The sequence below is a fragment of the Lepisosteus platostomus genome, chromosome 9, assembly GCF_059453375.1.
Source record: "Lepisosteus platostomus isolate fLepPlt1 chromosome 9, fLepPlt1.hap1, whole genome shotgun sequence".
In the NCBI taxonomy this organism is placed as follows: Eukaryota; Metazoa; Chordata; class Actinopteri; order Semionotiformes; family Lepisosteidae; genus Lepisosteus; species Lepisosteus platostomus.
Genome location: NC_142619.1, coordinates 20,521,707 through 20,536,247, shown reverse-complemented (window position 1 = coordinate 20,536,247; position 14,541 = coordinate 20,521,707). Strand labels below are relative to the sequence as shown.

At 34.6% G+C, this 14,541-nt stretch overlaps 1 protein-coding gene across 3 annotated transcripts in view; it reads right to left on the bottom strand.

Moving 5' to 3' along the window:
- sema3d (sema domain, immunoglobulin domain (Ig), short basic domain, secreted, (semaphorin) 3D) overlaps positions 1–14,541 on the bottom strand; it is a 186,627-nt gene that overhangs the window by 25,867 nt on the left and 146,219 nt on the right. For all 3 annotated transcript variants that reach the window (XM_088647163.1, XM_088647162.1, XM_088647164.1), the window contains exons 4-8: positions 6,871–6,933; positions 6,254–6,373; positions 5,064–5,157; positions 2,017–2,145; positions 691–833 (exon numbers count right to left, since the gene is read on the bottom strand). In XM_088647163.1, the coding sequence (XP_088503289.1) occupies positions 691–833; positions 2,017–2,145; positions 5,064–5,157; positions 6,254–6,373; positions 6,871–6,933 (549 nt within the window). The remainder of the gene's footprint in view (positions 1–690; positions 834–2,016; positions 2,146–5,063; positions 5,158–6,253; positions 6,374–6,870; positions 6,934–14,541) is intronic.

The following is a 14,541-nucleotide window of genomic DNA, read 5'->3' as shown; positions in this document are numbered from 1 at the left end:
ACAGCTTTTGTAACTGTGAAAACAGTACACAGTCTTATTGTTTTTCAAATATATAAGAAAAGGTAATGTCTTCCACATTGTGTACAGAAGATCTCTGTCAATTACATTCCCCAAGCTTTTCTCCTCAGTTAAACACACAAGCTCTAAAGCCTGCATTCCAGCCAAGTTAACACACATGTGGAAACTCCAGGAAGGCTCCATCAAAGTTTCCTGCACCTTCATTAGTGAATTTCCCGACAAATATTCAGGAAATAAAAATAGTTTCTCTACCAACAGCAAAACCTTTGAGCTGAAATGAAATCTTAAGTGCAGAGATAATGATGAGAAAATAAATTAGCAGTGTAGCAGATGATGGTTAAATGCAACATAAGGTTAACAGTCAAATTCAGAACAGTTTAATAAAGTCTCCACCCTGAGCACACGCTGCCGTTCCACAGATATCTAACAGACGACAGTTCATGGAGTCCATAGCAATGTTTTAGTTTTTTTGAATAGTAATGATTGAAAGAAATTGCTCCATGCTTGAAAGAAATAATTGCCAGGAAAATGTGATACTTAATGGTGTTGTTTAGTAATCACATTACACAGTATTAAATTGTAACCAGTGTGTACACTGTATATCCACACTGAATGTCAAATTTCAAGTTAATATTTTATTTGTACAATAATAGGTTATTCAAAGGATCTCACCTTGCACACTCTGGCTACTCTGGAGAAAACAGTTTTATCACTAGTGCTGCCTTCTGTAGTAGCTTCTCGAAAGAAGAAATAAATCTTGTCATCATCTGGATTATAGGTGTCTGCAACAGGATGGGCTGCAATAAATTTTGCCTCTGTTGAAATACAAAATAAATAGTAACATCAAATTTTACAGTTCACTATGAAAAATCAGGTGCTATCAATAACCCTATGGTTAACACATCTATGGAATGCTTGTTAATTTAGGAACTTACAGTGAAAGTGGATTTAGAATATAGTCCAATATAAATAAATAATAAATTATAAATTAACTTTACATATAAACAGAGAGACCACCAATGTGATAATTTCAATTACTCATTTGTAATATTTCTAATGCTGCTCACTATATTTGGGCCTTGTTGTTCCCCAGCTTTAAATATGGCTTCCATTGCATACCTTACCAGCTTAAATCTGCCATATAAATGTAAATATATTCTTGAACATAATAGTGTACCAAAATACAGTAGAAACACTTTAAAAAAATGTACACAAAGTGATTTATATTGCACACTATTCCATAACATGATTTCACAGTCTTTGCATGAATAAAGAAACAAAAAATATATATGAAGCATACTACATAACAATCATGGAAAATCTCCCATTCATCAGGAAGCATTGAAATTGAAGCAATACTTTAAGTGAATACAGGAACAGAGAAGTGATTTTGTTCATAATATATTTAACAGCATTCTGAAATACTTTGCGAGAGAAAGGAAAAAAAAAGAAATGGAAAAAAGCAAAGTCTTTATACTTGGCATTCCCACATATTTGGAAAACGTTGTCAACAACTGGAACACAATAAAATCGGCATTTCTCAGACAGTATATTATTACGAAATGCACATAATGCATAGGAATCTGGGTAGTGTGGCTATGGAATCACAGGCTATGGAAACACAATAAAACTAAGGATCTGCACTCTCTCTTTCTCTTTTGATTTGTATGTGTCCTATGTGGAAAGGTAAAGGTCACCTAGTGGTTTAAAGAAAACCAACTAATTTCGCCCTCTGTTCATAGGTGAAACTGTGATATTCTGGATCAGTAGAACCCAGCTATGGTGGTTTGCAGGAAAACAGCAAAGTAAAGATTATTGATCATTGATGTTTTCTGATTGGAGATCTACTGTGTTTATTCAAGATAGATTGTAATATAGTTCTGAAAGAATCAATTTTGCTTTTAGCAAAAATGATTTTAAGAGTCAAACAGAAAGGCAACAGCAAAGCAGAATATTCTGATTTTGAGAAGACAGGAAGTTTGAATTCAAAGGCATTACCATTTATCCAGTAATGTTCAGAAATATCAGTCCTTATGTAATGCTGATCATACGAGGGTCCAAGCGAACGTGTAAACGTTGTGTCCTTGCCAAGAAAATCAGATGCTGTTCCAGCATAGAGGTATTCGTCTGTAAATCAATAGACAAACATACATTTCTTATTGGCCAAGAAAAAGGATAGGATGGACAACAAAAATAACACTAAATCCAAGTCCTAAAATTCTCTTGCAAATGCATGCAAACAAACACAGGAACATTAGAACAAGTAAGCAGTTAAAATGACAAAAATGAAAAAGTAGTGATATATTTTTTAACTGGAGAAATACGTTTTGAAAACTTAGTTTTAATTCCCTTAATAAGTTACCTACCCATTGCAATTAATTAAAAAATAATAATTCTCAATCATCCAGATTAGCTCAACAGCTACTAACACAGTCTTATAATAATTACAATTTGCTACTTATGAGATGCTTACTTATTCCCTAATACTGGAACATTGCTTTTCTTAATAAACCTGTTAAATAAAAGTGTAGTTTAAACTACACAAACTGACTAGTGAACAACAGATCATATGGCAGAATTGCCATCTGTGTGTCATCCTCTATTCTACTGTGAAACAACAAAAGAATGAACTGTCAAAGCATAACTGCATCATTGTCTGTTTTAGAATTCACAGAAACTAATCACTTCTGCCAAACTTAAAGAACAGCCCTGACCTGTAAAAATAAAAAAAAACATCCACTGCATGACTGCAGCAATTGTTTCTTATTGTTTATATTAGAACTTTGCTATTGCAGGGAACACTTCTACCTTGGCCATTTGCAGAAAAAAATGTATTGAAAGACTGTGGTTGAGTTAATGAAAGATACTGACTTAGGTCTTGCAGTTTCCTCAGGTACATGGATGGTATTGGATCAAACAATGGTATTTTAGATAAATAAATAAAGAGGAATCATAACCACTGTTATTATCATTCCTTTCAATCACCCTTTATACCGAGTGTTTATGGATACATCAATCAGACAGCCAGGGTCCTCTTCAGGGAAGCAACAATAGCATTTTTCCAGAAAGCTGGATGTCATGATGAGAAATGAGTTAAATAATTAGTGTTTGCCTAGCTGACAGACCAGCAAGGACCATTGCCCATCCAGGGAGGAGCACTGCTGAAAGACCCTTAACATTTCTTACAGCAGTTATTCGCCCCAGCAGATTTATTTTCACTCACTTCAGGCGCAGTGATGCAAAAGCACTTCTAAAAAGCCAGACAATCGTTCATTCATACACACTACAGGAAATAAAAAATAAACCAGACAATCACGAAACAGCTTGTGTTGAACCCCTTATCTTATGTCATCCCACACATTATATTCTCACTTTTTAAAAATGCAGTAGAGCAATATAGCCTGTACTGTTATGCATGTTGTTATGACGACTAAATATAAAATGACTGACCAATGACAAAGTTGTGTGAACACTGGCAGGATTTCCAGTTTAGATCAATGTAATACAAAAAAGCTGATTTTAAATTAAAGGTTTCAAGTGAGGAGCTGTGTCAGCATATGGCCTGCATAAGAATATGTAGGGTTAATTCCATGTTGAAAAGAAAAAACATCACCATGTCAGAAAATAAACATTAAATATCACCTGAAAAGGTTCCACAAGGCTGAAATAATGTCTTTTTTCTTCATATTTTACATTTGATAAATATTTGACAGTAAAACTATAGAGTACTATACCAACACTTGGTTTCAGAAAAGGTGAAATTATGTTATTATGTAAAGGACAAAAGGTGTGTATTTTGGAACTCTAAGAGTTAATTAGAGGCATTTCATTTTTTTGCTTTTGTTCTTTACATAAGAGACACAAGAGAAAATTTTCTGAATGTGACAAAATGTATACGTATTAGTGTTGCCATTTTGTACAATTCATGGCGATAGAACCTCATGCTCAAACTACTGTACATGATGTTTTTCCAAATAAGATGTTCATATGATGTATTAACATATATCTGAAAATATATCAAAGTATATTTCAGTGCATGTACTTAAATTCAAATCATCTATGTTGAACAAAATGTTTGGCATTCACAATAATACTTAATACTATATCTGATTTCTTTAGGAGGGCATTGTCTAGTAAATGTGTGTGAACCAAAATTGCTGAATACTGGGAAAATAGTGGTACTTGATTTATGAATGAAAGAGTAAGAACTCTTCACCTCTTTTACCCCATGAATATATACCAACTTTTGAAAACGGACATATGACAACAGTATTTTATGCTCATTATGAGTTACTTTAATGTAGATAAATTATCTTTTTTTTATGTGTCTATAAGACTCTGGGAGTTTTTGAACATGAACTTCACTCCGACAGAGACTTAGCAGCAGGAGAACAAAAACTTCTGAAGCCCATGAAGAACCACTTGTCACCACTCAAATCTGTATGGCAGGATAAATTATCTCCTGCTAGAGTCATGATCACAAATCATGTCCCTCATTATAAAAGAAACTGATACTGAACACTGTCTCATTTCCTTAATAACATAGCCTGGGACCCCCCAACTTCAAACTGATGGCTTTTCCATTACATATGGTGAACAGGGAAGATTCATGGTGAATTAATGAGAGTGAGAACCTATTAATTCCTTAAAATACAGGTCAAAAGAAATATCTCTACCTAAATAAATAATTCAGGCAGATAAATGTAGAAAGATTATGTTTTATTATATCTGTTATAGCAAAGGCCAATACATTCTCCTAATGTCCTGTCCCACTACATTTGCTCTATATTAAATTTAGAGCTAAAATGGATCATGCAGAAAATTAATTCACAAACTTTCCGTTCTTATCTCTGTGTTTGTGAATATCAGACATACTCAGTAGCATTCCAAATCTACTTTTCTCATTTTAAAGAATGTATTTGATTGTATACACTTAAAAATTAATATTTGCCTGATACCACCAGACCAGCAGTGGAAAACTGGATAGGCTAATCTGAAGTTTGACTCAGATTGGGATCAAATGTAATCCTGAGGTTATTTCTCACCTGCTAAAACCGAAGCAAATGGCTGCTGTGGGTCAAAGGGGCATTTCAGTCTACCGGATTCAACACTGTGAGTATTCAAATGGAATGTAGTTTCCTGTTGTGGAAGACAAAATGAAACAGTGTTCTACAGTGGTGGAAATGACTATAGGAAAAATGTTTATGTACAAGTAAAAATAAAGATTTCAAAGCAAATTTTAACATATAAGACATTAACTGGATTTAGTAAGTATTTCATGTTGTCTATATACAGTAGTGCATGACAAAATCAGAAAGAACAAAATCAAGTTAAAGGAAAAGAATACATAAACTGTAAGCACAGGCTAAAAAGGCTGTTAGAAAGGTCAATTTATACATTGAAATACTGCAATAGAAACTAAAATAAATAGTATATTTACACAGTAAAGTATGTTAGTAAAGTATCGTAGAGCTAAAGATGGGGATATTTTAGGATACTGACAGTATAATGGCAGCTGTATTAATTTTACTGAGGTGGTTACCAAAGAAGGAATACATACTGTATACCCAGAAGAAAGAAAAGTATTATAGGTACTAGAAGCACACAATGATGTGCACGCATAATTTTATTCTACCTGCTGTACTTAGGGTTACAAGAGACATTAAAATAGATCATTAACAAAACCCTTCTAGCAGTATATAAAAAGGGTGGCAAAACTGAAGCAGGTACTGTAATTACAGAGCAATAAGTCAAATTAGACATACTGGTCTATAATTACCTGCTCCAGTTTTGTATTATATGTAAGGTTATCGAAACAATAATTTGAACAAGAGGATCATCTTTATAGAAACAGGAGATCATGGGATAGCATAGATTTAGGAGAGGTGGTTGCTTAACTGTTTTTGGAGTTGTTAGAACAAGGCTACAGCAGGTAGCTACAATGGATATACTGTATGTGTACAGTATATGAAAAAGGCAGAATTGTAAAGGAACAGTTTGCTTTTTCGGTGAGCTGTCAGCATACTTTTTTTATTATAATTTGCACAGACAGCTCTCTTCCAAGACAATGACTAGCTTCAGTAATTACTGAAACAACGAACGGTTTTATTTTAAGCATCTACAAGTAAAATTTGATGTCAAACCAATATCTTTGATGAGAGCTGAGGAATGGCTCCCAGCACAGTTTCTGCCATGCACTGCAATCCTCAGCCATCAGTGACTAAGATTATTTTACCTCTCCACGGCCTTCAACTTCAACAAAAGCACACATGGGGTGGAAGGCCCCTGTGCCACAGGCATATACATGGGTCTTGTTATAGTTGTGTAGAACCCTGATGAAGTTTGCACACTCTGTCTGTTGGGAGAAAGTGAAAAGTCTTAGTTAACTAAGGAAAGGAGTAAAGTCACACTGACAAAATCACAGCTAATCAACAAGTAGAAAGAAAAGTAAACCTCTATGATATAAAAAACACATCAACAATGTCTGACCTACATATCTGCAAGGGAAGCAGATTTCCTGCCAGACATCAACAAGTAAAGCATCTTAATAATGTAACTTTGGGATTTATACTGATAGCGTATCTTCCACAACTGTTTTGCTCTTGTGCAAAAGTCTATGCATTCTCCAAAATATTTAAAGCAAAAAAGTTTTCTTGTCTCTTGTGTTACGTCCTTTTAGATTCTCACCTTTAATGTTAAATTATTTCCAAAAAATGGGTAACAATAATCATGTCTTTGATTCTCAATGACGTCTGAGCACTAAATATTGGTAATGTGATAACATGTCTATTAGTTGGAATACAGTATAAAGAAACCTAAAGGGTATAATTACACACACATTATTACACTTACATGTGTATTTTTTCCAGCTAGTTTGCACAATTCTGTTCTTTCTTTAGAAGCAGGCCAGTCAATCTGTCAAAAACAAAAATAAAAAATTATAATAAAATACATTCCAAAGATTTACAGTATTCATGTAAGTATCTCATTACTCAGTAATCTCATTACCAGCAAAAAAGGTCTATAATCTTTTTTACTCAAGTGCAGTGTGGCAGGGATCTCTTCCAAGTCGTGACATAATTGTGTACCGATTTATTTTTTATAAATAGAAATAATCTTACGCTTTAAATATAATAACAAACCAAGTTTAATAATTACTTTGGATTTTTTGTAAAACAGAGATAATTAATAGGTTTATTAAATGATTTTAAAGTCTTTCACTCCTCCTGTCCATTTCTACACTTTTCACCAAATTATGCAGTACACAAACTCTGACCCTTTCAAAGAGTACAGGTATAATATGTAACAATGAGTCATGTATTTAAACAGTAATTACATATTTTTTCTCATGAATGGTACTGAATGAAAAATATCCTGTACTTAGTCAAACAGTAATGCATTATTGTGCCCTGTCAATACACACTGACAGCTTGCCCAATTATTTTGAAGTATGAAGCATTTTATGAAGGATAAAGATAAAATATTTATTTTGTGACCAAAAGCCAAGACTTCGAGCTGTTAAACATTATACCAACACACTCTGCAAATTACCATAATGTATTTTGGTTCGAGTCCAGCTTTCACCTCTGGAAACAGCATTACAGATCAGATCCAGCTAACGTAATTGACAGCATATCTGGTAATAGTCATAGATCGGATAGCCTATTTTTCTGGAATTTCTCTCAAAACTGCCAACTACTTTCATCACTTTCTTCAAAGAATCTTAAGCATGCAGTTTATGTTTTGAGAAATTTAGCTTAAAAGATTATTATAATTACATTTTAAAATTCTAAACATTTAGTGATATTCTGTTAATGTGTTTTCTTGCAATATTATTTCAACATTGAACTTATAACAATACTTATCTTACTAGTGATACAGTATTTCTATATCTCAATTCTCTCCAGTAAAATCTTAACACTGTGAGTTATAAACAATACTATCCAAAAGACCAATGTCTGACTACGTCTGACTATTTTCCGTTGTGTATTATCTGGAATTCACATTCAAGACCTCTTTATAAAAGTATTTGTTTTTTTTTATTTAAAAGCTATTTTGTTATTGCATGTAAAAACCCACATACAGTACAAAACACGTCATGTTATTACTGGAATATTAGTTTCATCTGACAGTGAATTAGTATTACTTTCATCTGGACTGCACACCACCATCACTGATTACAGCAGTTTAGGAATGGAGAGAAGTATGTTTACCTTGGTTAAATGAATTAGTCAAGATACTCCAAACATCCCTGCCAATAATATGGTGAAATATGCAGAACATTCAATTTGGTTTTACAGTGGCTTTAATTAACCCAATATATACATAGAAGCCTTCTTCTGGAAGAACATCTTGATTGTTGTTGTGTATATTTGCCAGGCAAAATAAGTGAGGCGCTAATTCTAATGAATCATGAGTGGTATAAAAATATCCTAACTGAACTTCTAGTTTGACATTAACAATTGTAACACATATCAGTAACAGGAACAAGTAATAGGTGTATTCAATGCCGAAAAGAGAAGAAAGAAAACACAACATTTCAGCTGTGGAGCCTTCTTCGGGTGTAGGCTACAGAATGTTAAAGAGGAACCTGTGATTTTTATGTTTTTTTTTATTTTATTTGTATATGGAGTGTGGAAAAGCAATTTCAGAATGAATAGTTTGAACTGAAAGACAAAAAAAATCCCCAAGCCAATCTGAAGGTGTTGCTCTAATTAGATAGCCAGTGCTTAAAGGACAGATTTAAAACCAGCACACATTCATTCTACTGTATGTGGAATAATTTTCTGTATTCTCACGGGCAAAGTTCTCAGCAGTAAAAACTAGGCTTCTGTACCTTATCCACCCATCCATTTTATAACTGCTTCATCCAGCTCAGGGTCGTAGAGGAGCCTCAGCCTATCCCTTCAAGCAATGGGTGCACAAGACAGGGTATACCCTGGAGGAGACCAGTCCATCATAAGGCACACACAGACACATACACACGAGCTCACACCAGAACCAATTTTCCCAGAAACCAATTCACCTACCGATTTGTCTGTGGACTGTGGGAGGAATCCAGAGCATCTGGAGGAAACCCACATGAGTATGGGGAGAACTTACAAACTCCACAAAGACAACAACCGAGGTCTAACGCTAACCACTGCGCCACCATGCCACTCTTCTGTACTTTATTCCACTACATAAATAAAACAGTCTACTATATATTTTTTTTTAAAAAGCAACAAACTAGGAATTTAAACACTTTATTCCAATTTGTGTGATTGCCATTACAACTGTAAGGAACTAAACACTGGAATCAACTGAGATAGAAATCTTTGTAATAGATAACTGTGAAATTCATTCACGTAGTAAGTAAAATGCTATGAACTAAGTAAAAGGACCCAAACCTAAAACTAAACCTTAACCTCTAATGCAGATTTACTTAAAAGAACATGTTCAGAAAATGAATATATTGAAATTGGTTTAAAATCAGAGAATATATTTCAAATAAGCTTTAAAAATATGCTTTTATTTTTGAAGTAATGGAAGAAACTTACTTATTTCACTTACTTTAATTTAGTCCTTAATTACGGATGTCACAATTATGAAAAGTTTTTCCTTCATTTCCCCAATGAAAAGTTTTTCCTTCATTTCACAAATTAAAAGTTTTTCCTTTATTTTGCAAGAAATAACCCTATCAACTGCAGCAGAAGCTTAACCGTTCATAAATAAGGCACTGGGGTTTAAGTCTTTCAAAGAATGAAAACAAAAATGTAACCAGCACTGTTAAGACAGAAGGACATTTTGTATACTGTACATTTATTGAGGTACCTGGGTCAAATGGTGGAATATAAATTAGTCCAACTGGCACACAGCTTTAGGGTCTTGGTTTTGTCTTTTTGTACTCTATGCTTCTAGGATAAGTGGCTTTGTGATAATGGATGCATGGATGCATATAGTAAGTGAGAAAATAGAAACACAAAAAAGGTTCTCTTTTTTAAAATATCATGCTGATTTGCTATCATATTATACAAAATATGTGTTGCTACATTTTTTCTTGATTTTAATATTCAGAGTAGAATGAAATCTAAAAAACTGAATCACTTTTAGCATGAAGTCCTCAGAAATGCCATTTTAACTTTATGTAAAGTACCTAAGCCAAGCGGGTGGAGGTAGTTATGTGACTGGAAGGCTATAAATCTTTTCTACATCTCTCCAACTGAAAGTGCCAAATCACATGCAATTGATTCCTGTCTACACATTATCTCTCAGAAATGCCCCAGACGTGCCTGACAGTGATTGACATATTTCATTGGCTTTGGAGTCTGCTGAAGTGAATTAATTGGCTTGTTTGGTAGCGTGGGAATCTTTTATTTGACTCTGTGGGAATTCTATGGGCAAGACTCCTGGTTCTTCCATCAACACCCTCAGTCTGAAATGTAAAGAAAACTATGCAGAGAGCAAAGGTACTGTACTGTAGCTCCTGCCATCATCACACACACAGAATAATATGAGGAAATTGTTTGGTAGACTAATTCTATGTAAAATATATGTAATCTCAAGTAATTTCAATATATTACTTAAACATCATGATTTGGAGGTAAGTAAATTATTACATATTTTAACGATAAGCAATTCTGGTGAATTATGAAAGTTCAAAACAAAATTTGAACATAACACTGCTCATATTAAGATATGGAGTTATCTGCAATATTTTGGAACACTAAACAATCATGAACATTTTTGAAAAGATAACATTACATACGTATGTTTCCTGCATGCTTTTTTTTTTTATTTCCCTGGGTATGGCAAGTCTTCTTTTTTATTAGGATCTCAACAAACCGTGTAAGTTTAATCCTGCTGTGCATCAGTGACAAGGAAGCAACACTTTCACAACTTGATTTGAAACAAAAACAACTACCTCAAAATTGAATAAATAATATGCTCTCATACAAATGGTTAGCAGCTGCGAAAATAACTCTGAATTACAAATTGCAAGTAAGTAATCCCTTTAAGCCCAGCTGTCTTTAGAAAACAAAATAAAACACGTGACATCTGATATTGGAAAACCTTCGTGACCAATAATGCTCTAACACAACTGCAAGGCCAGCCACGTGTGACCTGTCTCCCTGGCACTGATGCAGATATATAGAGATATTTGAAGATTTTACCCCACATTAGAGGTCATTTGTATTTGGACATGGAAGGAATGGAATATTAAGTATCACATACACTTCCGTGGAGGGCAACAGATTATAATGGCATGTTTTTTCAGCCTCTTTTGCCCTTGCACTGTATGAGCCAAGCATTCAGAGAAAACTCTGGAGCCTCACTCTCCTGACGTGTTGTTTTTCCTATGGAGTGAAACTGGACTGGGGCCTTCTGGCACTAAGCCAATATAAATGGAGTAACAAACTAAATACAACACAGACACAACACTACATTCTGTCACTTCACTGCTACTGCCGAAATTTGAACAATACTGCAGGCTTTCTAAGTGACTGTGATGTATGAGCACACGTTTATGTCACACTCCATGATGGTGTAGAAGAAGCAGAAACTCACATACTAGTGACATTGATGAGTAAAACATGAAAAAAGGTCTAAGGGCAATTGATGTCTAGCAAATTAGCTATTTGGAATGCCAAAGAAAATTTTAACTTGTTTTTACAACTTGATGTACACCAGTTGTGAGCCCCTCCTCGTGTTAAAACTAAATTAACCTGAACATTTATGTGATCTGGATGTTCTCCTTGTCAAGTCATGCAGGTCAGGGTGACAGCTGCCTTTTAATTTCATGAGCATATTATACACCACCATGATTAACATTTTTAGATTATTTTAGATTACTATATTTTAGATTAGTTAACTTGTATTTATTAATAAATAGCATAGATGTTATATATCAACACATATGTACAGTATATAAACATATAAGTTGCAGTATATGATTGTTAGTGCCCCAGCTGGCTCTGTAGTAAAGCATGAGTTTCATTATCTCAGGGTAGCGGGTTCGTGTCCCATGTTGGGTGCAAGCTCCTCCATGTTGGAAGTTAGGCACAAGGCTAACAACTCTGTCCTGTAAAAACCAAATGTTATGGTAACAGCAACAGGATGTTGCAGCCCCTAAGTGCTGGAAGGCATAATGGGCAAATATCCATCCATCCATATAATTCTTACATGATATATATTAGTGCATGCTACAGTACATTACAATCATATTCACAAGAATGTAATATCCATGTTAATCAAAATTAAATGCAATTCCCAATTATTTATTCAAGATTATGGTGATTGCAATTATAGACATGCTTTATTATAAGTGAAAATTATAGTGAAAAAAAGTAATATCTATGGTAATTAAATATATAACACTGCACATGTTAGAACTTATTTGCATTGCTTTTAGTTCTGAACAACATCACTTAAATACTTCCTGAGAAAAACAAAATCTACTGTATATATCTATGTCATCTTGTCGACAGATTTGAGAATGCAATTGCTGTCCAATACATACTGTTGATGTATAAGTTTTTTTTAAAAATTTCCAAAACTAAAAAAAAACTTCATATGCAGACGGATAAGGAGAAAAACAAAATTGTTGATAATGATTCAATTTCATCTCCAAATTCACTATGATTTTGACTCACTGAACATATAACTGTTGCCTTTTTATATTTAGAAAATGTAAGTGTAAGTGAGCTGTCAATCCATAATGTACTCCTTTTACTAGAAGACATAGAAAATTAATATAAATGCCCTTGGATGTATCAGAGAACTCTGAATACGGAATATTAAGAGTAAAAAATGTACAGATTTCCATGTAAAAGAAGTACAAACTGGCTTGTCATCAGCCTTAGACAACTTCATCATCTGTGTTTACAATGCATTATAATAGAGGACATCATTCCCCCATCTTTATTCTGAAAAGTAGCCACCAGTCTATGAAATATTGCTGCTCCAGGAGACAAGAGCGAACTACCAATAGGCCAGTCAGGATCAGGACGTCCTCTGTGCAGATATAGGGCAGGGATGCTTCCTGCTCTCCCTTTTTTTCCATTTCTCAGTGTGAGTCACTGAGCTAGTCTGCTAAATATCTTTCAATGAGCATCTGTGTGTCCAGCTGGAAGCTGTCTTTTTCCCCTCCCTTGGCTTGGTCTGTATTTGGTGTCTCTCTGGTGGCAAAGGCAAACCACTTCCCTTGCTCCCTACTTTCTTACACTGTCATAGCTACCGGGTTTACATTTTACAGTGTGTGCTCACTTTCTGCACATAAACTACACAAGTGAAAGAAGGGACTGCTTTTCCCCCTGTTTGTTTTGACATTTAAAAAATAAGACTGGTTGGTTAAAACTGTGCTAATTTTGAGTAGATGATTAGAACTGTTTCCCCTGTTTTAGTAAAAAAAAAAGGAACAAGTGTTCCAAAATCCTTTCTTTTCTGTTACCTTGTTTTATTTTAGGTTAAGCAGTTGATTAATATGGCTTCTTGAAATTTTTTTAAAAGATACTATTTTTTCTTTATATATTTTTTCTCTTCCTGCTTGTTTTTCTTGCACTTTATTCCCCTCCACAGCCTCTTCATCTGTACTTCCTGCTTCCGATTGATGCCCTGGAGTTGCAGCCCTATGAGCTATGCTTTGCTGCTCCCTGTGCCTTCTTACCTACTCTTGTCTTTTGTTCTCCTATGCCTTATTTATCTAGATAAAGATAATTCCCTCTCTCCCTCGCATGTGTAGAAAGCTACACAGCCACGGTGTTTTCTTTCCTTACCTTCCAGCATAGAATGAATCTTTTACCTGTTCCTATAATTATGGACCAGAGAAATAGCTGTAAAAGGCAGAGAGAGAAAGTACAGACATCTTCTGGGTGCAGAAGAAGGATTCATGTTGTTTACTGTTTATTGAAGTTGATTAGTTTGTGACCACTGCTGTTTTTTCCGTTGATCGATGTTATTTTAATTAATTTAAAGCCAAAGCATTAGTACTTTATCACGTATGGGAGGGTTGCTTATGTCAAACATGCCATATTCTGTAGTATATTATGCAAGGGTATAGAAGTGGCAACTATTTGCATTATATGCATATTTGGCTATTTTGGAAGGTTCTCTTCACCAAGCCCTCATGAATGTCGAGACCCTACAGGGTGACCTTCAATCAGGAATTACATCCTGTTCTCTCATAGTCGAACTACGCTTAACTGCGGCTTGTGAAAACAAATGTTTCTAAAATGACATTAGCCTCCAAAAAGGCTACCAGAAAGATTATTGCATTTCTTACAGGAGGGCACTGCAAACTTTTGCTGATGCAGGCAAGAATCCTGGACACTGACCCATTTGTGCTCTTGCTTTCCAAGTGCACGAGAGGTACAGTATTTGTAGCTGCAAGGCATAAGTGTTTTGAATTCTTTTTTATTTTTGACTGTCTGATTTGCATACCATCCAGAGACAGGCTCTAATACAGCTGCCGCTCTAGACCCCTCCATTGGCTCAGGGTCACACTCATTTTGCACCAGAACAACATACCGCCTTCTTGGGTCTCAG